General features: G+C 39.7%; 1 protein-coding gene across 3 annotated transcripts in view; it reads right to left on the bottom strand.

The window, feature by feature from the left end:
- Positions 1-27,694, bottom strand: part of SOBP (sine oculis binding protein homolog) — a 165,708-nt gene that overhangs the window by 102,614 nt on the left and 35,400 nt on the right. For all 3 annotated transcript variants that reach the window (XM_081296553.1, XM_081296555.1, XM_081296554.1), the window contains exon 4: positions 22,730-22,881. In XM_081296553.1, the coding sequence (XP_081152679.1) occupies positions 22,730-22,881 (152 nt within the window). The remainder of the gene's footprint in view (positions 1-22,729; positions 22,882-27,694) is intronic.

Genomic DNA, 27,694 nt, shown 5'->3' with positions numbered 1-27,694 from the left:
ATAGAGTTCTGCTTATACATACAAAGCAAGTCTATGGCTTCAGAAACTAATATTTAGTTTTAGATATATAATTAAAATATGCATTTTAAAAACATTTTTGTGGACTGGGGATATAGCTCAGTGGCAGAGCTCTTGCCTGGCATGCACCAAGCCCTCTGAGTTCAATCCTAGTACCTGGGGGGGGGGGGAATATATATATATATATATATATATATATATATATATATACACACATCTATATATATAATATGCATATATAGACACATATATATTTATATTTATATTTTGCTTTTCAAGTCACCTCTACCAGAGGTGTTCATTTATTACTTATGCAAATTCAGTTTTATATGTTTTTCCATTGATTTCAAAGGAAAAAACATGAAATATGTTTTTCTATATCTTAGTCTTAGCTCAGATTGTATATACTTCATTCACAAAATAATCACTTGCACTAAGAAAAAATGAGTATACCAAGTGCACACAAAATACATGTATAAATAAAAAACCTGGTAAAGCTTAAAGAGATTAAGATTAAGCTAAAGTCTGGAAGGCCTTGCAAAATATAAAATGTGATTCAAATGTATATTCTTATCACTGCTATTGATGACATGCTATCAATTAATTTCCTTTGAGGTTCATTGTATAATATGTTAGGCCACAGATTTTAAATTACCACATGGCTCTCTTTTATCAGTCCCCTGATTTTCAGAATTGCCAGATGGACACATCTGTTCTGAGGTCTGACTGGGCTCTGTTTCACCCAGAAAGAAGTAAGGTTCAAACTAGTCCAATGCCTACAGCTGCTGGAAGCTCTCAGCAAGCTGATTATTTACATGCTACCTCTTATTCATGTACAACTATGATTCTCATGTCTGAGTCAAGACTATAGATGAGGTTGTGCCACTTGCTTTGTTAGGCACAAATTAAAGCAGTCAAGCTATATAATTAATTCATGCCATTTTGTCAAGCCAATTCACAAAGAGCATTGGGAAACCATGCCATTACCTCCTTTGATACCTCCAAATTGTATTCAGTCATTTGCTCTCACGTGTAATGGATCAGAGGGGTGTCCAGAAAGTTTCTGAGATGATAGAAATCATGTTGCTGTGAGCATTAGGAAAACTCAGGTAAGCTGGTGTGTGTGTGTGTGTGTGTGTGTGTGTGTGTGTGTGCAGTGCATGCACATAGAAGTATGGCCCTGGCATAACAGAAAACCTTTGACTACATGGAAATTTTTCAGGCCATTATTCGGTCACTCAGCATATCGAGGACAAAATACTGATTTACTGGATTAGATTCAGAGTGTGCATTTCTGCCTTTTACAAATGATAAGCCACTGAGTGGGATCATTAGACATCATTCTCGACTCAAGACCATGTTGTAACACAGGCCGCCTATGCCCTGTTGTAACATCCTTATTCTTTAACAAGGGGACCCATGGTCTGGTTTCTGCAACTTGTCACAAAATACTCAGGTCAAGTGTAAATGCATTTTATAGAACACCCTCTGGCATGCAATTGTTAGTCCTCATTTAAAACCTCCCAAAGTCTTCAAATGTGCGATTGGAATATGTTTCCAAATCCTCTTACCCCCAACATAACAAATCCTACTGTTTATTAAATCTGATGTTTTGTGAATTTGATACTACCTGGTTCAGAGAGGAGGAATATCTTGCAAAACAACCTAACAGAGTTCTTAAGGAAAGAAAAGCAAATCTGGAGAACCCCCTCTCAGGGTAAGAAGACAATTCTAGGATTAGGAGACACAATAGTATTGCTAACCAATTGCAGTTCTGTCTGGGTCATGCGCTATCTGTAGCAGAAAGAGGCAAGATGGCAGATGCCCTGGGTTATTTTAATTAATTTAATCATGTGACTAATTGGTCTCTGCTGGGTTTCTGTGGTAACTGCTTCCTAAGTGCTGATGGGCAATTGTGTTAAATGTAGCTTGGAATCCGCACGTAGGGCGCGCAGTGCCTTGGAGAGCTCGAGAGGAGAGCTGTGCAGCTGCGCTCGGAAGGTGTCCTGCTGGGCCTCTGATTGTCTGAGTGCGGAGCGTATACAGCTGCACCAGCCCCTGGAAACAGGCGCTGCCTCCTTTTTCTGAAGGAACATTGCTTACCTACCTACAGGGGCAAGAACTCACCATGGACATATGAAAATGATCTGTGATCAACGAATACTCAGGTTCAGCAAGGACTGGGGAATTCAATGGAGGAAAGTCTCTGTAATAAAGGGACATTGGAATGGTGAAAAGGAGAGAAGGAAAATTAAGGGCACTCTTCTGTGAATAATACGCAGTCCCAGAAGCTATCATGTGTTATTCATAGCTGTCCAAATGATACTAATAAGCCATCCTTTTAAATGCCTTGCGGGGTTTATCGTTTTTTTCTTTTTTTTTCTTTTACAATGCCATCTCCTCCTTGTCACTGAGAAGGTGCGTGGGAGAATGGGTGGGTGGATGGCCAGTTTTAGAGCACAGTCTACTTCAGACAGATGGAAGGAAAATGACTTCCAAATTTTCTCATGAAGTGGGATATGTTTGTATTTGTGCAATGCATTCTAGCACCTGTGCAGAGAAAAAAAAAAATGTAATCACAGATTTCCCTCAGAAGGGGATTTAAAAAAAAAAAAGTAAAATCACTAACTGCAACACAAAGATGCTGCTGTACTTGAAGAGCCCTTCCATCTGCAGCCCCAGTCAGGATCTCAGAACAACAGTTTCTCTCCACCCCATCCCGGCCCTCTGCAGAAAGAACCTTCAATGCCTGGACCATTTCAAAAGCTCAAGAGAAACTGCTTCCTGAGATCATTCCCAGGTCTACCAGAATGGCGGCATGAGTGATGCTTTTGTCCAAAGAAAGAGTGGGAGGCAGCAGGAGGGTGGTGTTGGTTTTCCTTGACAGATGCCACAATGCCCCACAGAAGCTAGTCTGTACCCTGTGTGCTCCAGACTTCTGTAGAGACAGCTCCAATGGACTCCAGCCCTACTCCCCCCACCAGCTCTCCCACATGAAGAGATGTCTTGGTAGATTAAGCTAAATTGGCTTCATCTAAAAATTTCACATTAGAAATGAACGTTTAATGGGCTGACAGTCTAAATTCCTTTCAGAGGTGGCAAAGAGTTAAGTATTACAATGCATCCGACAGGACATCCAGGAAGCAAGCATTATTTAATATAATATCTTACAGACACGGGAGCTTCCCCACATTCATTATGTCTCTGTAATGCAAATGGAAGAATCTCTCTATGACATTACCAGTGTTGTAACTTTAATACCATCCATTTCAAGAGGTCTCTGTCTGCTTAAGTACTGAACAAACTGTTAGGAAAGGGTGTCACTTGTTTCTGAAGTTTGTATCAGAAAAGATCATCTCCCTAGTTCCGAGGCTAATCCTATAAGGTTTATTATAGGATGGCTACTCTAAAAATTTACCTGGGGACACCAAGCACACAGTAACGCCTCTGCTCTCCCGTGTGGCGGTGCTGTCCTACATGCTGATAGGTGTATAGCTAACCTCTGTCTCTTCTAAGCCTTCACTCCAGGTTGCATAGGTCAGAAACCCTTCCAATCTGATTTAAGGGAAGAAATCTGATTTATACAAGAGCAGATGAGGAGGTGAATTCTCCCACTTTCAATAACATTTACTTATAATCCTAAACCTGGATTCCAGAGATCCATGAATGAATTCCAGAAAGTCCAGGAACCCCATGAAATTATCTGTAAAATTCTGTGTTTGTGTCTATTCCTGAGAGAGGGTCCAATATGAGGCTTTCAGCAAATTTTCAAAGAGGGTCATATCTTAAACAAAAGGTTGAGAACTCCCACTCAGACAGTTGTACATGTAAGTTTATACCCCATGCCACCCCACCTCACCACACCTCTAATGTAGCTTTGAGAATCAAATTATTTAATCTGGAAAACCTTAGCTAGCATTTCTTTATCAGCCTCCTTTAAAATACATTCATCCACTCCTCCTTCTTGGTAGCCCAGTTGTCCTCCCAAACACCTTCCCTGATGTTGGCCAGTCCTCGTAAAGGATAAGCCCTGAGCCCTGAGCCATGACTAGCAACACAGCTCTGGGCATCATCTTTGTGGCATGAAGACCAGGCCAAACCCAGCAGTAGTCTATCCTTGTGTTTGGCTCCTCATAACCTTAGTCCCAAAGCTCAGAACTATAGTGAGAAGCTACTATGGAGGCTGTACCTCATTGTCGGGTTCTCCTCTAACCCCTGGCTTTCTTACCCTTGCCCCTTCTCCACCAGGTCCTTCTGCCTTCCTTTGTTTTAAAGAGCTTGACATGGCACATTTGAAATGTGAGTATTCATTCCCTTTACTGTGTGATCAATACACCAATGGCTTCCAATTCTCCAGTGAGACAAATGCTGACGTTAAAAAATGATAAAAGCAGTAGTCGTTGACCATTTTAAGGAATAAATATGACTGCATTAAGAGAGCCCACCGTGAAAGTTTAAAACAATTGCTAATGCCTTGATTTAATATGGTGAGGCTACAGAGTTAAGGTGGAAGAGAATCCAGTGGTGAGACCCTGAAGGCTCTTCATCTTCTGTCGTAATGGAATTTCATCATTCTGTAGAAATGAATCTCATCATCTACCATTCTCCACATGGGTTCTAAACCCATCAGTGAGTCCCAAACGGCAATTTTTAATAGACTAGAACAAAACAGGAAATATCAGAGCACAGCACATAGAAAAATAAATATTGTCTCATGAAACCTATGTGCTGGTTTTTATAGATATACCCTGTTTTTTTTTGTATGTGTTCTAAAGGCCAAACATTTCTCACATTTTAGCACTTCTAAAATCATGATGCACTTTGTAATTCTTGTTGACAAGGATGCAGTTGTGACATAATTGTGCAGAAATATGTTGATACTATCTGGTACGATCAAGAAAATACCAGTATCAACTATGGCTTGGAGTCTGTGAGATAGGATGAGTATGTGTGTGTGTGTGTGTACACGTGCACGCATGTGCATACTCAAGTGCACGGACTTAATGTTAAAGCAAACAGGTTCATGATAAATAAAAGTTTAAAAAACAGCACATGGAGCCATTTTATAAAGTTCATTTTCCAATGTGCAGTTACTAAACATTGATACTGTGATCATAAAGAGGATTGGTTCTTAATGCTCTTCAGGCAATTGCGATTACCATTCTCCTCTTCTCTTCCTGACCCTGGAACCCTCATCAGAGCTGACACATCGGTTGTGTATTTGCTTTTCCTTAATTCAGTGACCCCCGCAAGTCACTTACTTCTCGGGACCACAGTTTTCTCATCTGTAATTGGAGGAAGTTGAAGAATCATACTAACATCGCTTTATGTTTGAACAGATTAGGACGCTCCTGAGTCTGCCACTCTCTGCATTGCTATATTCATGAACCCCATCTGTTAATTTTTCCACTTCTCTGCCTCCTTTAGCCTCTGAAGCAGACTTCTTTATAAAAATCACCCAAAGACCAAGTGATGTCAAAATCAATTTTTTAAAGTCATGTAATAATGTTTCGAGTATTCCTAAAAAATTTGTAATGTTTTAAAATGCTAAAATGCAGGAATCACAGTAAGGGTTCATTGGTTTTTTAACATGTGACATGTGCAATTGTCGTTAATGAGTCATCTCTTCTTTGTGTGTGTGTGTGTGTATATGTGTGTGTACGTGTATGTGTGTGTGTGTGTGTGTGTGTATTTACTTATTTTGGATGTTGATGAGCCTTTATTTTTTTTTGGTTTATTTTTATGTGGTGCTGAGAATCGAACCCAGTGCCTCACACATGCTAGGCAAATGCTCTACCACTGAGCCACAACCCTAGCCTCTCACCTCCCCTTTTGAGCCTCGCTATCCTTAGCTATTTTCTAGCCACTCTTGTTTCCTGAATTTACATTTTGGTCTCTATATCAGCATGCATTCACTCAAGGATAGAGCCTGGCCTGGGCCAGATAAGTTACCTATGGTCCCTGGTCTATGGATCCACATCTGTTCTAGTGGCCTCCTGTCATATAATTTATTTGTGGGTCTCCCCTACTCAACTGTGAGAGCCTTAGAGGAGAAGACCTCTCCTTATTTATCTTAGTATCCCTAGCCACAGAACAGCGGCTGGCCTGCTGCAGATGCTCAATAACGCTTGTTGAATAAATGAATAAGTGGAGAAATGTGCAGCATGAAGTCAGCTTCCCCACAAGCACAGGAAAACTCACACACTTGGGCATTCTTCTTTAAGCAGAAACCATGGCATAGATTTCTAGGTTTCAGGGCATCCAGCCCAGAGACAAATCCCAGCCTTTGACAACCTCACTGGGTGGCCAATTCATGCATTCATTGCACATACACCAATTTGCGAATGAAGATGCATTCTTGTGCTTCTCTCCAGCCTTTCTTTCTCCAACCTAGAATAGTATCCTGGCCCAAGGCTGGAATGTGGGTCAACCTGTCCCTGACCCTGATAGCAACTGCCCCTGAGAGGGGACTGAGTGACAGAAAGAGTTATTACAGTCTCAGGACCCAAGAACTAAATGAAGCAACTAACTTCCTTCTGTCCCCTCTAGTCTTCCAGGTATGGAGTGGACAGGCCCCAAAGTGGGCTTCCCAGACATGAATAAGGCCTAAGAGGCTATGTCCAGCACCCACATGCTCAGATGGCTTATAGCAAGAATGCCGTAGCAACCACTTGCCAGGCTTCTGATCTCCTAGAGAGGATAAGTGACAGGGGATAACTGTAATAGTCACTTTAACAAGAGATTTTATTCAATGTATCACTCCTTCTCCCTACAAACATAGGGAGAAAGAAACCAACAAGTCCATCACTTTTACTATTCCCTGGCAAAACATTAATCCAAATATCTAGCCCTGGGAATGTTAAACATCTCCTTGTACAGAATTGAATTATATGAGCATAAAGAATTAAAATTAATCAGGCATGGTAGTGTATGCCTGTAATCCCAGGAATTTGGAAGGCTGAGGCAGGAGAATCCAAGTTTGGGACCAGCCTCAGCAACTTAACAAGAACCTATCTCAAAAAAAAAAAAAAAAAAAAAAAAAAAAGCAAAAAAAGAAAAGAAAGGATTGGGGATGTAGCTCAGTGGTAGAGCATCCCTGGGCTTAATCCCCAGTACCCCAAGATAGATAGATAGATAGATACATACATACATACATACATACTTACTGATATTTACTAAGTTCTAGATCACTGCATAGAAATGTAAAGAAAGTAGCAGAGATGTTTGAATAAAGAGGAAAGTAGTGCTGGTGGTGGATGGAAATGTTAACTCAAGCTCCACCTCCATTCACATCAGTGCCTATAATCTTCTTCTCTCTTCATTTAATGCTAAATAACTCTCTAAATGAAACATGATAAGGCATGTAAACTTTTCATCCAACTCCTTCTGAATTTCGAATTCTGATTGTCTTGATTTAAAACTCAATAAATCCAAATGATTTCTATGAGCTTCTACCTCTAGCATAGGGCTTCAGAGCATGCCTCTTCATAATTAATTCTCTGGGTTTCACCTATTTTTGATTCATTCTTTAAGTTTGAATGCACTGGAGTTTGGGAAGCCAATATTGTTTTCTGATCATTAAACAATTCTGGATAGGGCTGAGGCTGTGGCTCAGGGGTAGCGCACTTGCCTGGCATGTGTGAGCCACTGGGTTCGATTCTCGGCACTGTGAATAAATAAATAAAATAAAGACCTATCAATAACTAAAAAATAAATAAATAAATGAAACAATTCAGGATAAAGAAAACTGAAAATGATATCATTGATACAAGGCTCTTTCTGGTGCCCACAGGCCATAAGATTGAAGATTTTTTTTTAATCACTATTAACTTGACGTTAGGTTTAAAGTTCCATGAAATTTACAGCAACGATATCTGCTTCCTTCACATTGGATTCACAAATTCCTCCTACTCAGTGAATTATCTCAATGTCATTGGACTAAATCGGGGACCTGGGAGGTGAGTCCACCTTCTCTCCTTTTCATTTACTAGAAGAGTGGTCCTCACCTCTTCCCTGAAGCATGCTCCATCAGCTGCACAGTGCAATTCTGCTGTAGTTTGGATCTTAAATGTCCCCCAGAGGCCTGTGTGGCAAAATCCTCAGGGTGGGGAAATCTGAAGGTGGTAGATCCTATAGGCAGTGGGGCCTAGCAGGAGGTCTTGGGTCACTGGGGACATACATGCCCCAAAGGGCATTGTGATACCTTTGTCTTTTCTCTCTTTTGCTTCCTGGCTATGAGGTGACCAGTTCTGCTTCACCACACTCTCTTACCCTAATGGTTTGCCTCGCCACAGGCACCAAAGCAATGGGGCCAACTGATCATGGACTGAAACCGCCTAAACTGTGAGCCAAAATAAACCTTCTCTCATCATAAGTTGATTATCTCTGGTATTTGTTATAGTGATGGAAAGCTAACACAAATACAAAGAGGGACATGTTTTCCCAAACCAGAAACTCATCAACTTGAACCCTGAAGCATGACATCTGAATACCTAACTGTAAGAGCAAAAGCAGCTCACAAGAGCAATCCACAATCATTAGCAACCTGCTTGCATTTCAGGGCTGCCTCCGTGGATTAATATGTGCAGTATGTATTAAACCATCTGCCACAGAGTTCCACCCGGTCTTTCTCCACGGTGGCCAACTGCAAAGGTTACCCCTGAGTGTTAAGAAGCAGGGTACAATTTCATTACATCTATCTTTACCAATTCTTTAGTTTCAGCATTGGTTCTTTTGTCCTTGACACTACACCTTTGCAGCCTTTTGTGTCCTATATTTGCATAGTCTGAGGTCTAATGAAAATACATTTAATCCTCTATGTCAACTAGCTTGAGGTTCAGAGTAGTCTTTTATAAAAGGGAAATGGAATACACATTTCCTGTGAAAATGGGACATAGACTGACTATCAGCATATTGCTTGATGTGCCTTGGTCCACATTAAAAAATTATCTTTAGTGCAGTCAAGCATTTAAAACCTCTTTCTTCTTTTCTTCTTTTTTTTTTTTTAATTAATTTTAAGCCGGCAACAAAATGAGTCCCCTACAGAGTGGACCAACTTCTGCTCTCTGGGAATGCTGTCATTGGTACCAGAGCATTCGAGGATGAAAACTTTTTGTTTCCTTGTGCTAGTTGACAAGTGAGTGAAGGGAATTGCTTCTGATGTCAGGTTACCTCATTATACTTACATATCTGTAGAGCAGACTATGTCCTTATATGTATATACCTGTGGAGGTGCAGACAGGAGGGTAATCCTCTGTGGTTTTTCAAATGAAAACAACCTAGAGAAAGTAGCAGATGTCCCCTCCCCCCTGTCATCTACTTCCAAATAAGCAAACAGTCTATTAAGTGACACTACTACTAATATACGCCCTTGGGATGGCAGGCTAGTAATTTATCTGTACTCTGAGGAATATCATCCATTCCTTACCCAGGTTCTTAATCCAAGGCAAGGCTTTATTCCCTGTCTTCATTCCTCAAGGGTCCCTTCTGAGGGAGTCAGCCAACCTCTAAGTGAATTACTTGGATTTCTGAAAACGCAAATGACTTACCTTATTATGTGCAAGGCTATATTTAGCAAATTTATTTAGGTTTATATCAAAGGCTAACTCAAGACACAAGTACTGTTTGTCAGTTTTCTCGGAGGATGCCTCTCACATAGTGACCCTGCAATCTCTGCACTGCCCTGATATTCTCCAGAGCCTGACTTCTCTCAAAATTCTGCTGCTGGAAGTTCACTGATCTCAAGTCCAGAGGCTCTCTGGATGCGCTGTGTGGTCACATGCATGTGCATGGGAACACACCCAGAGAGGGCCATCCCTGTGGCCTCAGGGGTGCCCTCAAAAGAGGTCGGATGCTCTCTCATCCCAATGGCTTCCCAGTTCTCAGGTACACCTCCAAGTTTAAACAATACCATCAGCAACATCATACTTTATTTGCTCCATATGCCTGGGACCCCCTTATTTATTGCACTTAAGCGTCTTAAATTTACTTCAGCTGATACTCCTTGGAGATTCAATCACCATTTAAATTGCACCAAGTCCCTATAAAATCTGCTCTACATCAAAGACCAGTGCACATCCAGGGGGCCACACCCAACACTCTGCACCCTGCATCTTTCTCTTCTTTGCTTTCTAATGTCCTTGGAGCCCAGCTTCTGATATCCAACATACATAAGCACACTGTGCATCTTCACAATCTTGGCTTGCTTTTTGAAATGTCATCTGTTTGCCCTCTCCCTTTCCCATTGGTCTTTAACATGTCTTCCGAGTTTCCTGAGACAGATTTTTCACTTTTCTAAAGAAGGCCTTTTTAGCACTAATAAAACTTTCATACTTGTCTGCTTAATCACGCCAGCTTTACTGTCCCCTTTTTACTTTTTGTTTTTGGCTCAGAGGTATATGAACCATCTGTGCCTCTAAAACAGTTTGCTTAAATAGCCTCCAGGCAGATTTTATGGTTTTTAAGTTTTTTACTTTAACCTTCAGCCTGCTGTTAGCCATTTTCATCACAGTTTTAAAATCAGCCTCTTTTGGAAACGACTATCACTATTTGTGGGGTTTTAGGAGCTACTGGAACTGGAAAGGGGGCTGCCAACTCACATGAACCAGAGGTCTCTGGTCCACAGTCACCTGAGGTGGGTGCAGGTGTGGTTAACCTTGACATGGGCCAGCACCTCCACTCAGCATTCAGAAGAGCAATGCAGACACCTCTCCTTTAGAATACCCATGTCCACATCACCCAGATGGGACCCAGGAGGATAAAAATATGCATTGCTTACCTGCCTATTTATTTGTCACTACATTTCTAGTTTTCATCATGATCCTAGGCACTAAAGCCAGATCCCAGGCTGAAACAAAGAACACAAACAAAGGGAGGAGAATCCATTCCCTCCCACCATGCCATGTGCCACCAGAGTTGCCCTCTGTCATCGTGCCAACGGATAGGCTGTGCTATTTCCATTTGATCACAGTTGTCTGGTCTGGGGACCTGAGTGTCAAAAAGTTTTTCTCTGTCATGGAATTCATCATTGCTAAACTTCTTCTTGCATTAATGTTAACATAGCTATATAGTTAACATAGCTCTATAGTTCTCTCTATACAACAAAACTGCATCTCTGCTCCACACCCAGGGCTGGGGGCAGCTGAGCATGTGCTACTTCTCTGGCTCTTTCCATCAAAAAGTGGTTTATCCCATTTATTTTTAGCCACATTCATCAGAAAGTAATTATTCTTCACTATTCTCCTCTTTCAAAACAGTTTACTTTCACCCAATCTTTTCTCCATTGTTATCATTGTTTTTCTGACACATTTGATAATTAAAACTACATAAGCTCTTATAGTCATTTTTATTTTATTACTATTTATTTGCAAAGCACTTCTACTTTCAAGAGCTATAAGCTGCCTATACTCTGAAGTGAATTCATATGATGGGCAAACACCTTAGCCCAGGAAGCTGAATGAAAGGTCAGGGAGGCAGAGGCCAGTAGGCAAGTAAGGAGTCCCCAAGGGTTGGCAGAAAGAATGAATACACAAACAAATAGATAAATGGGGTTATGGTTTGGGGGAACATTTTATTTGTTCAATTTTTTTCTTGTTTGCAGGCAATGCTCCATTGCCCCACAAAGAACTTGAAATCAACAAGGAAGGAACAAATCCATGCGCGATTGAAAATCGTGATGCTCTGTCCTCAGCTGAGTGCGTCTCCCTTCACTCTTTCCCTACTCAACACCTCTTCATCTTCAGACTTCAGTTCTAGCTCCACTTCCTTAGAGAAACTTCCAGATCTCCAGAGTAGTCAAATCCCCCTGTTAGAGGCTCTCATGGCACTGGGCCCATGACATCATAGAACCTAACACAATTTCCACTTCACATTTGGGTTATTTTAGTAAATGTCTGTCTCCCAGTAAGCTTCCTGAGAGCAGGAACCAGGATTTTGTTGGCCACTGTTACTCCAATGCCTTCTACCATGCCTGGCATATAGTGGCTGCTCAACAGATGTTTGTTGAGTACATAATTAAGACTGTGGAAGTTGCAACTTTCAAGACCTCTTACTCTTTTGGGGGACTCTTGACCACCTGAACTTGATGCATTCAGCTTCATAGTAAATCACAATTCCCCTGTCCCTTCTGTTCAGCAGACACAATTTTCAGCTATAGAGAAAGTAGCATTCTATATGTGAGTAGGTGTGCTCTTGATGGGTAACAGTACCCTCATTCCATCAGACATCTCATGCAAAGCATCTTCCTCCCCAGGTCCAATGTGGTCCTTGGCCAACATCTTCCAGGCCGTTTACACTAATGAACTTCATATGTACTAGGCTATCTGTTCTAACTGTAGTATGTTCCTCTTCATAAATGGGGATCTCTAACAGCTAACCATGATCCTTTTGTTTCAGTTCTGTAAATTTCATATTCTAGAGTCCACAGAGTAGTAAGAGTCAGCTATTTGGCCCTGACATTAGAGCCACTATTCTAAAATTGGGTTTTTCAAAATAAGTGGTACTACATAGAAGAGGCTATTCATCTAAGCCCCTTATGATAAATATTAACCACATTTTAAATCTTTCAATCCATAATTGTATTCCAGATTACTTCTTCTACATGACAAGGATAGACGTGACACATTCATTTGTAAAGAATTTAACCTTGTGAAATAAACTCATGGACCACCCCTAGTGGTCCTCTCTAGTGGACATTTGCTAGCATCCACAATTGGTTATTACTCCAATCCTCTCTCTCTTTTAACAGTTCCAAGATTTTTATTCTGGGAGCTACACTTTCCCATGCAGCCCATGAAGTTAGAAGAAATTGTGCTCCACTTCAATAGCAGAGGGAAGACTGATTGTCTCAAGCTAATAAAAACATTCTATTGCTCTGATCATAGTCCCTCATTTGGACATATGTAAGCACAGGCAATGAGGGTGAATTTTGAGAATCTTTTTTCACACTCTTTAGAGGCATTCATTCTTTTGGATGTGAGCAAGGGAGCATATAGTCTGTCTGCTGCTAGTAGCCATCCCATGACCTCTGGGGAGCTTGCTTTGGAACATGGGCACACCCACACAGAAAAGTACAGAGTTGGAAAGAAATGAGACCATGACAAGACCACTGTGCTGCTAGATCAACCTACCCCAAGCATACACTAACCCAGGATTTTATAACTCCATCAGATGCAAGATGCCTTTTATTGTTTAAACCAGTTTGAGTTGGGTATTCTGTTACTTGCATTAAAAAATTATAATATACCCTATAAGTCATCATCAAACCATGTTTATTGTTTGGATAACATAAACTCAAAATAGTCCTTTTACCCAAAGTTGGTTCCTTCAAAGTTATCATCTCCTTTCCATCATGCTATCTCTAGGCATAGATCTTAAGAAAACCTGTGGATACTGTAGGTCTCCCAGTCCAAGAGTTGGGTTCTGTATGGAGGGCACCTTCTAACCACCCTACCTCCTCACCAAGTTGGGGGCAGACATGTCTACACTAAGTAAAAAAAACTGCTATGTCAGAACACTTAACCAACTTCATTCCCCCAAAAAGGAAATATTAAATTGATTATGCATCCTTTTGCTACTGGGAAGTGTTCCATAACTAGTAGTGAATAATGCTGTGAAAAAGGCATTTTTAGTTTTCTACTACCAGACACATCAACTTTGTGGGAATCCTGTTGCCTTTCTTACTGTCCAAATCCTCTTTGCAGGTGAAATCTTAAATGTATTGCTTCATTAATAGAAGTCCAATCAACAATAAAAATCAGATCATGCCGGGCATGGTGGCACATGACTATAATCCCAACAGCTCAGGAGGCTGAGGTAGGATGATTGCAAGTCCTAAGCCAGCCTCAGCAACTTAGCAAGTTCCTAAGCACCTTAGTAAGACCCTGTCGCAAAATAAAAAATAAAAAAGGACCGGGGATATGGCTCAGTGGTTAAGTGCCCCTGGGTTCAATCTCTGGGATCAAAAAAAAAAAAAAAAAATACAGATCATATCAACACCCATACAATAGCTGCCATCACACTCAGAATGAAATCCGAATGATTATTTCTCCAGCCTTAGTGATTGGGGGTCCCCCATCATCCTGATCATTCACCTCAGACACTCTGCCCTTCCTGATGTTGTTCAAAACTGCCAAGCCCATTTCTGCCTTACCAACTCTACTTCCCCTCCTCATCCTCCTCTGGGACCCTCTGCTACAAGTTCTTCATACAACTAGGTCCGTCACTTGCCTCCATCCCTACATCACCTTTTCAATGAGAGTGCCACAGTCTGGCTGGGCACAAATCACGAGCCACTCAAGCAGGAACAAACTTTATTTCCGAACTCCCCCGAACGCCACCCACGAGGCCTTCTCCGGGACACACCACACACCAACCTGAACTCCCTCTCCCCAACTTCCCCAACCAACACAAACTCCCCAGGCAATCTTCGGGAAAACTCCAAAGTAGCAGGCACCCCAGGCGGACAGTAAAGGTCTAATATACAATTGAATCAATCCAGCATCATCTTAATGGCTCACCTCTCAACCATTACTTCTGGCAAAATGCCAGGGGCCATTCCGACTCGGCTACGGCTCTCAGCATAAGAGAACCTCACTGTAATATATGAAACAGTACCCCACCACTATCCATCCCTATCCCCACACACTGCTTTTTTTTATATCATTTATCACTATCTGAAATTATATCACTCATATATTTTTTACATTTGTATATACTTTATCTCCCTCACTAGAGTTAAGTCCCTTTAAGGCAGGGACCTTTTCTCTTGTTCCATAGTATATCTATCAAAACTAAAACATGCCTAGCACATTACCTTTGATCAGGCTAACTGTCCCCCTCGCCCTTGATGACAACAATGTAAACTTAAGAAACACTATAGCCCATAGATGATCACAGAAACTATCAGGACTTTCAAAGATTCTTCTTATAACAAAAAGTTGCATGTGCTCACCATATTTTAAATAATGTAAATCATCTATCAAGACAGATTACAAGATGACACATCGTTTATTGGATCCTTATAGAAATTATCCCTTTAACAAGGAGGTTTTGGCAAAAGGCCTGTGAAGAAAATGAAGAGTCATAATACCTCAAAATTCCTGTTACTCACTGAACCCTCAAAATACATGTAGCTTTTAATGCTAATTAGCTAGCCAAAATTAAATATTAAGAAATTTTAAGTTTGTGTGGATGCAAAATCTTTGACTTCTGTCATGAATCCTATTTCTGTGGGGAAAAAAAAGAAAAAGATCTTTCAAAGTAAAAACAGTTGTTTTTTCACAATCAAAAGTGGTCAAGTACGTTTAAATATATTACAACATATTTGTGAAGGAATTCTCCTGCATGTCTCCAAAGCTTTCTCACAAATCAGTATAATGCTTCCAAAGCACATTTGGAAGTAAAAATAATAATAATAATATCTACTAACTATATTTTCTCTAGACGAAGATGAATTAAGCAGAAAATACATTAATATCTGAATTTATAATAGAGTGGGTAACCCTTAACCAGAGCAAACTAATGAGGAATATTTCACCATGGAAGGATTTATCAGGGCTCGCCAATGCTGTGCAATTTGACATTTTAAGGACTTAATCATGAATGAATTTTATTCTCCTATTTACTTTTCATCATGGAGATGACTTACAAAGACATTACACATTAGAATAAATGTAATTCTTGAGCTTAATCTTGTCACTTTTAAGTAATGTTAGTTTAAATAATATTCCATAGCTTAGAAACAGTCCTCATGGGGCAACACTATGCCTTCTCTGGGCCAAATTCAGTCCTCAAATGTGGAGCCAGTATTAACATGGACCCAGTGAGCCTCAGAGCCTAATCTGACTCTCTGTTAACACTGAGACAACAGGAATCCTGGGAGGTTGTGATTGCTGGACATTGACTTCTATCCCCAGCCATTGATTATCTCTCTCTTTGTTAAAGACTACAGGAGTTTCATTTAACTAGAGTGCTCAGTAAATTGCAGCAGAGTCCAAGCATCTTTTATGGATTCATTAAACCATTGATCTGCCTTCCCGGGCTTGTAGTAGTGCCCAACTCTGGCCCACAGCCTGTTTTTACAGAAAATGCAATAGACTGATGTGTGTAACCTCCAAGAGTAGATTCCATCCAACTGTGTGCACAGTCACCCAAAGGGTGGATGGTAACTCAGGGGGTCTCTACTCTCAGTCTGAATTGCTGGAGTAGAAATTAAGCAGCTCTCTGAGGCAAGGTTTTCTTTTTTCCATCCCAATCTGTGATAATATGAACACAGAGCAAAGAGCGCAAAGAACAGAGAATTACACATGGCTTGTACAGTTCACACTTTTGTTGATGTGTACAAAAGCTATTCAGAGGTACTGAAATAAAGGAAACTAAAAATAACCACAGGCATGCCTATCATTTGGATTTGCTGTATGTAGCCTTCTTGGGTATATTAGGTTTGGTGACCAGACATTGCAAACATTTATAAGAGAAATTCTGGACTCAATCTACTACTTAAAATATCTCAAGGCAAACCACCTGCCCTTTTATGCAGGCACTTATTTAGATATGTAACATTTCTAACAAAAGCATTTGAATTAACAGACCATAATTTCAATCCCAGGAAAATGCATAATCATTTTCGCTTGGTTTATCTGGACAGCTCACTCAGTTCTCTTAGAAGCTTCTCCCCTCCTCTGGTCTTTATTAATAAGGTCGCGTGACCCTGTCCTTTTTAAGTCAGGCACAAAGAGTACCTCCCTGTGCTGACTGCAGCTTATGATGAGGGAAGCACATCAAAACAAACCATTAGATATTCTTTAAATGTTCATTCTTCAGATAAACCTGAACACCATTAGTGGCAAGGGTGAGAAACGTGGCAATGCAAGTGACTGGATCAATAAGGAGAATGTACGTCCCAAATAAATAGTTCCCTTCCTGATCATTTGTTTACTGAACTACCTACTGCCCAAACAGACAGTTGGACTATGAACTCCAAATGCACACATTCATCACTCTGCAGCAGCAGTCACCAGAGCACAATGTGGCTGATGCAATCTGACACTGTGGTTAATGTTAAAAGGGAGCGTGCCTCTTAGATGGATTGGATAATTACCGGCAGTTCAGATGAGAAAAACTTGATTTAAGTGAAAAGCGTTAGCTATCACCAGAAGGATGGCCAGAGATTTGCTGTGTCTGAAAATTAACATTCCGGCATAGATGTCAATAGCCCTGTGTATTGATCCCCAGGTGACCGGATTTGGGTCTATGAAAAAATTCCCTCTCTTCCTTCCGCTCATTGAAAAGAAATATTGGACACCAGCTGAAGCTATTTAGAGCTTTGATCATCTCCTCACATTTAATCTAAAATATCTAATATTATTCAGAAAATGACATCTATTCTGAGTAACAGAATTAGTTCTCCGGTTTTCCCCACCATCTTACAAAATGTAGCCCATTAAGAATCAGAAGTGATTGCTTATCCTTTCTTTCAGTACAAACCCATTTGCCCCATTCTGTTTGTGTTCCAGGTTTCCCTTAAACTACTGTTTCTCAAGTGGTTCTCAAGTGTTTGGGGAAACAGGAAGATCACAGGCCTATTTCCCCACGCTCCTGATGGCTGACTGCCTAGGGCACTGTGCCCTACTGGCCTGCAGAACCTCAGCCCTGGAACCCTGCTGGCTTTCCTCAGGAGCCTGTGCTTACACTGTAAGTTGACCTACACTTTACTTTCCCTTCCAGAACTTTCCCGTTCTAACCCCCTCCCCAAAATGTATTTCCAAAGACAAATGTTTCCCTCTCCTCTGCCATTACTTTTCCCAGCAGCACACCAATATTCCATTTCATATTTTCAAACAGGACAGATCAAGAAAACTATTGGGTTTGTTGTTGTTCTCCCAAGAGCTTCTTAAGGACTCCCCTATTTACTTGCCTGAAAGGGAACTCAGCCACTGACCTGCAGAAAAATGCTCAGGAGGAGGAGGCCACTCTACACACAAGACTGTGGGCAGACCTACAGCACAATTTCAAAGGACACTGCGAAACCAAGGCCTTGTCCTGAAGTCCAAGGTATAGAAAGACAGACCCAATAGTTCTCTGGTGCCTGATACAAACAAGGTGAATCCACTGCAAGAACCCTGGAGCGCCCTGGGTTCACGTACTTTTTGGACCAAAGACATTCACAAACAACTGGCAAAAGCAAGTCTGAAGCCTGAGCTTCAGGCGGTCAGGGGACATTAATTGCAAGTAATTTCTTAATGTCCTTCTCCAAATCTTCATGAATGATAGCCATTTTGAAAATTAAATCTTGCAGGTGTTTAAAGGAAAAAAGTAGACAGGTTAATCACTAGATTAACAGAGCAACTGTTACACATTTCTTCTGCACTACTAGGTTCTATAATTAAGTCTGAAACCAAGAAGTCTTTCCCAGGATATGTTCAAGTTTAATAAAAAGACAAATAGCCTATGATTAAATAAAGTATAACTCCAAATAACATGATGATACATGCTAACAGTGATGGCTTCCTCCAAAAGAGATCTCTTTAAATAAGAGATTACTTTGTATCCAGGGATATAGTTTGAAAGTAAAATAAATGTTTATTATTCAATATTCTCCTCATTAAGAATTTGTTATTATTGCAGTGATTGTTAGAAAATCTTAATGGCACCATCATTTGCAAATGTTATTTCTGTTTATATAATTTTGTTTTTAATGCACCCATGTCCTCATCTCTATATATATATTCATGGAAGGCTCTTCCACTATGGTCTATTGGGAATAGCAACATTGTGATATTGAAGAAGTATTTCTAACTATTCCTGTTTAAAATCACAAGAAAACCAGAATTAAACAAAACTTTGATGCTCTCAGGAATTTGTTTATTACTAAATTATCAATGTTATTCATCTCTAGAGAACACTATAAACTTGAGATTTGGACATGGAAAGCTGATGATCATCCTTTACTTTGCCTGCTTTGGCCATTTTTCTTGCACTTTGACTTCCAGTTTGATTTCTGGATATTAGTTTAGACAACAGAATATTTCCCATGCAAAAGGAAAAAGATCAAACATAGGCTGTGTGGAAGTGGCTACTATTTGTGGTCTTGTTTGTTACTCTCCTTTTTAGAGAGAGATAGTTACAAAGAATATTTTTAAGCATCTGCTGTGCAAAGTAAAACTGGTATTTCAAAGTTGGACTAAATGCTTCTGCATCTCTTGCAAACCCTTTAAGAAGACTTGCAACTTTCCAACTCCTAGATGAATCACTAGGCTAAAAATATTCTCAAGTTCTGCTCTTCTGTGGCCTCAAAAAGGGCTAGTCCCCTGAAAAGTCTCTAGTGCCTCAAATATTGAGATAGGCATCCCATTGTTCACCCAATGCCGGAAGACTACAGGAGTTTTTGTTTTTGTTTAACCCACTGGTTCAAAACTTTTCAGCTAGCAATCTAACCTTTTGGAAAGAAGTATTCTACAAAATATATTATGCATTAACAATATACACTTCTAAGAGTCAACATCCTGAAATATATAAACTTGTAGTTAGATTCCTTGGGCAAATACAGCTGTGATTCACAGGCTTCTCCCAGCAGTGTTCAGCAGAAGCAGTTTGAAAAAAGTCTACATACTTGTGACAATCCAAACACCTCTTCAAATCAATTTTAAATTCTGTTGAAAAATATAACCTACATGCCATAAAGGGTTAACTTGGCTTCCATCTATTCCACCTTACTTCATCATGCTAGGGTTTATGAGAGATGGATGTGACATTTTTTTCAACCTACTCCATTCACCATGTACAGAGCCCCAAAGAAAAGGGAAGGTTTGAGAAGCAAATGAAATTTAAAGAGCCCATTTTCAGTGGGCCTTCATTTTGAGAGTTGGGCTATTTTTGTCCTTATTTTTAGCAGCAAAGCAATGCCTGCTTCTATAGCTGAGCACTTGTGAGGAAGAGAGCGCAGGACCACAGGCACAGCTGTCCCATTTGTATTCACAAATGCAGGTGTTGCTCAGACACAAAACAGAGGTCAGCTGAACACTGCTCCTAATTAGCTACCTTTTCTACTAGGATTTTTCTTTGTAAAGTTATGCACGCAATTTGGGTTCAACTTAGAGACCATTTTTAGATCCCAGCATGCTATCCAGCATGAAATGGGCTGTCATTATAAAGCATAATTTACAGCATAGTTAATTTTACATTTTTTATATCAACACTATACCTAAGACAAAATTCTATTCTGCACACACTCTGTTTTTCATCTACCTCTCAATATACAAAAGAATAGAATTTAGATAGGAAAAAAACCTGTAATATAGGAGTGGGAAGAATTTTTCCCTTTTTCTAAGTCCACAATTTTAATAAGGAGGACTAAGGACTTCGTTAAATGATACAAGAGACATAGCTATTTGCTATTGTCTTCAGGAGGGAACACTCTGGGGCTTATTATAGCAGTTCTTAGAAATGGCAGGATGGAGACTGGTATCTAATACAATCCATTATGAAACCAAAGCCCTAAACGAAATGACCACAAAATCCTATCAGTTAACAGAAATGCAGCAGCTGTACATGTTTCTTGTAATACAATATAATATTGTAGCAGAGATAACACTTTTAAAATTATAAAACAAAAAATAAAAGAAGCCAGCAGGTGATATGACAAGTTTATTTCTCTATTTGAAAAAACTAAAAATGCATAGCATGGCAGAGCTTTGAAATACATAATAAATAAGAGTGAAAATTGCAGAGAAGTGTCACATTATATGTACACTAATGGGCTACTAGGATCAGCCAGCCAAGTCGCTGTTTAAATATCAAACCAATGCAACTCCCAGACCTTACAAGAGGTCCTAAGACCTACCCCAGTAACTCCTGGTGAGAAGTGCAATGTCAAGCTCCTCCTCCCACTGTCGATTTTACCTACTGTAAGTAGTCTAAATACTCATTCTTATCTTGGCTCCAAATTATCTATTTTTCAAAAATGTATGTTATGAAAGTTTGAATTCGGTTTGACCTTAAGCATCATAATGATTTAAAAAAAAAAGCCTATACATTATATAGTATTCTGGACTGCTTTTCCAAGTGGTATCAGGTGCCTTTCTTCAAAGGCTTACTATAAAGTAAATCACTTTGCAAAGTGTCATATGTGTCATCAGGGTTGTGACAAATACATCTTGCTTGATTTCATTCACTACAAGCAGCTCATCAAGATTCAGAACCTTAACCCTTCAGAATTATAGAAGACAAAAAGCCCTGTTCTATAGCCATCTTCTGGGATGGAATGCAAAGTATTTTGTTGTGGTAAGTAGGGCTTTGAAGAAGAAAGCTCTGGGCCCACTCCTGGGATTGTTACTCCAGCGCTCAGCATTCAAAATGGGAGCCCCAGGGTCTTGGAGATCATTTTAATCCTCCTATATTAAAACAAAACGTGTCTCCCAGGCATGTTCTTCTCACCCTCCTCCCCAGATTCACTGGCCCCTCCCAAGGGAAAGTGAACTCGACTGTTGACCATCCCCAAAGAATTCCAGACAATTTCCTTACTTGACTCCATGTTCCAGTGAAGATTATGAGCCTAATTCTTAAAGATTGCTACTAAAATTCCACCCCACTGAATTCTGCAGCCTAATTCTTTAGGCATTATGTTTTTGGCAGAATGAATGTGACCCAAATTTGCAGCAGATAATTTGCTGCAACAGTGCTTCTTACAATGCAGTAAGCCCATGCTTAGCATTTCAGAATGGCAAACATTAGACTTTTTAAAAATAATAATTGTTTGCTTCAAGAAAGAACTGATTTTGATTTTGTATTATGGAAAGGAAAATGCTTAGCAAAATGTAGACTGTTTTATGAAGTAAGGAAGCTTCACAGATCAATGAAAAATAATCAAGGACTAGCATTTAACATCAGTACTTGGTGGCAAAATGTTATAGCATTTCTTTAAAGATTAAAAAATTGTTGAGAGAGTGAGTGTGTGTGTGAGAGACAGAGAAAATGTGTGTGTGTGTGTGTGTGTGTGTGTGTGTGTGTGTGTGTAAAACATTATGCATCCCATTTCCCATTGATGGTGGCTAATAATATTGGAAAAGGTCATCTTCAGACCTAGGATGTCTTTTAAAACAAAATAAAAACTATAACTATGGCTGTCCCTGTGTTACCCAGCATGCTTCTCACAAATACTTGGTGGTGTGAGCAATGTTGGTTTATGTATTCATGATTTCCCCTTTTGTCAAGATTAATCAACTTTAACATAGAGTGTCAAGGAGACATGACGTTTTTCCTGACTAGAATTTGTGGGTCAAGTTTGGAAAGAGCAACAGCAGTATTCCCATTGAGAGTAAGAATTAAACTGGGTGGACTAAAGCTTTCTGGCCATGCTTCTGTGGCTAGTTTCTCAGCTCTAGGAAGACGTTGCTACCACTTAATCTTTCGTGGGCTCTAGACTGCCCTCTGCTACTGAAAAGACTGCCGATGAGGACACCAGCTGTGATCAGGGGTCCCCATCAGATTCATTCACCCTCTCAGAATTCAAACACCAAGCCAAGAGAAACTGAAGAACAAGGTTACACGTTAGAAGGGATTCCTTATTCCAAAAAGTTGAGCATGACAGAGGAAGAAAACGGACAAAACAAGGAATAAAAGTACAAAAGGGAAAGGGGGCGCGGCTTGGACTGAGTCTACGAGGCGCATGCGCACATGGTGGGAGGCCGCGGGGCGCCCCTCTAAGGCGGCTTACCTTGTTTCTCTTGAAGTAGGCTCGCCGGCAGGCTGCAAAGCACTTCTCGCTGCAGAAGCTTTTCACCTCGCTTCCCATACTCAGGGAATAGCGCTTGATTCCCACTTTCTGGCACCAGGCACACATTATTTGTACATTTGACACATCATCTTCTATAATAAAAGTATAAGAAAAATGTTCATATCAGAAGCAAACATCCCTTCAAACTTAGACGCACCCTGAACCTGACAGCTCCTGAAGTCTGATCTCAATTTGCAGACCTTACCATTTTCTGAGTAGGATGGCCAGCTCTGGCGGTGGGGGTGGGAGAGGGGGTGCTCACTAGCTCTTGCTCTCGCCCTCTCCACCACACCCTTCCCTAAGTTTCCAAAAAGCATTTACTTAAAAACCAGCGCATGACTGCAGAGCCACAGGAGTTCCTCGGACTTCTCAGCCTAGTTTCAATCTGCCTAACTGGTACCAGGAATGAAGTAATAAAGCTTGTAAAATAAATGACCCATTTCTTCGAAGGTCCTGCTTCAAGTCTACAAGACCTGCATTGGGTAAGATAATTTGTAGAGTACTAACCTACAAATGCAATGCCCTCCCATGAACCTTGACAATCAGGGGCCAGGCTCCACCGGGGCATGTTCCCCATTACTGTTAAATGACATGAGCTGTTGTTTACTCTTGAAATATAATGATTTCCAAACCTTGTGTTTAGTTTAAAAAAAAAAAAAAAAAAAAAAAAGGAAGATGTAAGTGACCAGATTCTGGCAATGGGAAGGGAGAAGCCTGGCTGGCTGAGCAGTTTCCTACAATGCAGCCTTCTGGTGCTGGTGTCCTCAGGGAGATGCAGGACTGATTTAAATTCTCCTCCATGTGATATGGCTCCTAGTCCCTGGATGAAGGGATGGTAATAGGGATGTCAAATCTTTCTCATCCAGACTGGTGGTCCTCCTGGCTCCTGGAGGACCAGTCAGTCATGTCAAAAGATAGCTCAGAATGACTTCAGGTGGTAACAAATATTTCTAATATTTAAAATGCTGCCTTTCTTTTCCTTTGCATGAGAATAAACAAATATAACTGGCACAATGAGACTATGATATCACAACCATTACTGCTTAAAATAAACATAGGCTTTTAAAAAGAGTTGGTTAATAAAATATTGAGTAAATCATAGTGCAGGTGATAAGTTATGAAAAATTGAGAGGGTGATACTCAAAGGAGAGACACTGGCCTCTTTTAGGGGGAATGAAAAGAGGCCTTAGAAGCCTAAGAAATATTTCCTTGCTGCTTCCTAGGAGCTTTTGCTGTATCTTGAGCATTCTCTATCCTGCCAACTGAATGTGTGTGTGTGTGTGTGTGTCTGTGTGTGTGCGTGTGTGTGTGTGTGTGTGTGTGTGTGTGTGTGTGTTTGGCACTATTAGCCACAGCTCTTCTTCCTTCATGGAATTTTTTTGGTTTTTGTACTAACCCAGACTCATGCTCCAGATATGAATGGTAATCACAAAATCCCCAACAAGCTCTGGTATAGTGTTGTCTGATCTCTGAATAAAATCCCCCAAAGACTAATTGCTAAGCAAGGCCTGGTCCATGAGTTGTTGACATATTCATGGTTCATAGAGTCTGTCATGCAATCATTCCATTTCCAGGGAAAAGATTTGGTTTGAGGCAGTGTGGTCATCAGCCTGCAAAATTAGAAGCAAACTAATTTGTAATGCAGTGATATGTTTTTTTCCTCTGAATATCATCACTCAGAACCACATGCAGCATTTTATTTACCTTAATGGAATAAATATTGTCATTTTAATGATCTTTTCTAGTTCACAAATTACAGATTGTGATCTATTGTCAATTATCCAATGAGACAGTCTAAAAAGTGATCTTTGATATTAGTTAAACATATTTTATATCATGACTTCCTTTAAATGAAGTCATAATATGAATTCAAATGTAAAACAATTACTGCATTTAATGACTTGTAGTCAAAGGAAACATCTTTTATATGATTTCTAATGTGGCATCAGTCTACATATAGATATTTTATGTTATGAAAAATTAACAAAGCTCTAAAATCTACCTTAGAGTATAGCACAATTTTCTTAAATTAGGCTAGAAGTAATTGTTTTGTTTTTAGTTTGTTTCTTTGAGAATGAGTCTTGGTAAATTGCTGAATTTGAAACTGAGACCTTCCTGCCTCAGCCTTCCAAGTAGCTAGGATTACAAGCATGTGCCACTGTACGTGGAATATAAGTAGCATCTTTTAAAATAATTATCCATCATTACTAAACTAACTAGTATTAACAGTTTCTATTTTCCTAATCAACAAGATGCCTTAAAAATCTTAAATTCCTGAAAAACAAGACAATAACAGCAGAACTCTCACAAATGATCCATTCGAAAAAAAAGCTTGATTCTGATGAACTCTGTAAGGAAAAAAAAAATTAAGGGGGAGAATGATTTGTTCTCACGGTTTAATGAGAAGATCCACTTCCCAGGGAGCCATTTGAAAACATGCATTAGGTTCCCAGCATTTCATCTTCCTTTAAAGGGGTGATTTGGGAAATAAAACATGAAATTCCTTCCTTAAGCGCTGTCTCTTTAATTACAATGGAGTACAACCAAGATGAGAAAGGGCAGAGGACAAAGCTACAAGAAGGCCCCAGCTGGGACCTGGCCTGGAAGAAAGATGCCGGGGACCAAAAGGCCGCTTCAGGTCCTTCTCATGCTTCCATCATCACCAGGGACAGATCCACCTGTCACTTTTTAAAGAGAGGAAAAGATACTTTCTTACAATAGACCTAACAAATAAACAACAACAACAAAAGTAGAATGTAAAGCGATTATTTTATAAATCATTCTTGCTGCAAAGTAACAACGTGGGAAGATGAGACAAAAGAACTGTGCACTCTTGTTATCTGAAAGGTGCAGAACTCTTAGAATGGTGATTAGCATCTGTCTTGTTAAATAAATCAGTATTTCTCTCCATTTTTCATAAAGTTCTGTTTCATAAAGGCAAACACTTTGGAAAAACTTTCATCAGATGTCTCTTTTTCTACCATGAAACTTATCAATAGCTAATGATAAATGCATTATTATTCCAAAAGTTCAAGAAAACACTTTCAGGTATCTCAGGTATTCCAGTCTTATAAGTCATTTATGTTACTATTAGACTTAAGAAACTAAAAAAGAACTGTTGATTATCTAAATTCATTTTGTCAGCCAAATCGCAGCTCAGATTCTGCCACCAGATATGACATATGGCCCCATCTTGGCATGACAACATCCCTAAAAAATTAAACTTTGCCTAAGTAATCAAAGTCATAGGGATCAGTTCATTTCAACCTCACTTTTTTTGCCTTAAATCTGGTAATCACAAGCATACTTTACACTGGCAAAACAGAAGGCCCCAGAAATTTCGCTTTTCTAACTTATATAGTTTAAATTTTTTATGTAAAAAACATTTCTTTAAACTAGAGAAAACCTGAGTTCCAATATAATATTTAGGCTAAAAGTCTTGCCATGAGAGATTTGAGATTATCTCAAGGAAGATTCACACTACAGATTTTTATATTGTATATCTTACAGCTATTAGCCTGTGTATTTTTATAATGAACAATGCAAAATGTTTACAGCATTAAATCACAATCCCAGAGTGAATGGTTTATATAAAATGATAAAAATTTCATAAGATGTCATATAAATATGCATCAGCCAAAATATTCATGTTTCAATTAATCATGAAAAGTCTGTACCACCTCTTTAGGATTTAATTAAGCAGAATGTTCAGGGCATTTTCTTTCTAATCTAATCTTCAAAGAGCTATAGAACATTTTTCCACTTTACATTCCAGAAGGGAAAGTTCAGATTAATTACTCGAAGATGAAATCAAAATTGTATTTATTTATTATAGTGAAGAGAAGTATGAGATCAAGCATTTCTGGAATGCCTTGCTGAAGTTGTTTCAGAAATTGCCTTATCTGGTGACTTTTAAAAATAAGGATAGCCATTGGCCAGTGAGTTTCTTGGGGCATTTGAATCATGGCTATAAACACACATACTAGCTTACGTGAGCAGGGGCCAAAGAAAAACAGGAGGGCTTTAATGAACCCCAAGCAATTAAATTGTAATTTTAATTGTAACTTTCATGGGAGTCCCTTTGCAACTCTCATGAGAGTCCAAGACTGAGGAAAAAAATTCTGAAAATATTTGCTGGTGATATTTATTTTCTCCAGTAGTTCCTAGAATGCAGACATTCAGATAATCATTTCAAGAATTGAATTATATTTGAGATAAGTTACAAAGAAGTCTGAGGAGACTCCTATGTGTTCCCCATGACCTGGGCAGCATTCTGTCAAACTCGCTGGAGCAGCTATATTTAAGAAGGACATAAAGGCTCAGTGGTAGAGTGCTTGCCTAATATGCATAAGGCCCTAGGTTCAAAACCCAGCATTGAAGGGGTGGGGGAGAAGCAAAATAAAGACATCACCTGGAAGGCAGGCAAGTAACTGGGGTTAAAGTTTGCTTTCTTTGCAATAAAGACAAAAGGAGACCTGGGGTAAAACTTGAATTACTGATCCATAAAATAAAATAAAATAAATAAGTAGACAGCCACTATTCAGTATAAGGCACAGTGCACCTCATCATTGGTCAACATCATGTCATCTGAATCACAACCCCCAACCAACAGGCAGGTACTAACACTATCTTCACTATCTTCATTCTGTAGGAGGGAACATGAATTTGGAGGCTAATTGGCTCCAGCTTACACATGAGTCTAGATGAAGACCCAGCCATATGACTCGACAGGCCTAGCTCTTGACCATTACACCTTGGACACCAGACTCTTCTCAGCATGTAAGATTACATACCATCCACACAAACTTCCCTCCACAAATAGGACTAGAAACTGTCACAGATTCTGCTACTTACAAAGAACACTGCTCAGTGACACTCCAGTAGACAAAATGGAATCAAAAAGGT

This window comes from Spermophilus citellus, assembly GCF_964194105.1.
Source record: "Spermophilus citellus genome assembly, chromosome: 5".
Taxonomy (NCBI): domain Eukaryota; kingdom Metazoa; phylum Chordata; class Mammalia; order Rodentia; family Sciuridae; genus Spermophilus; species Spermophilus citellus.
The sequence above is the reverse complement of the archived record's forward strand: the minus strand, read 5'-3'. Positions and strand labels throughout refer to the sequence as shown.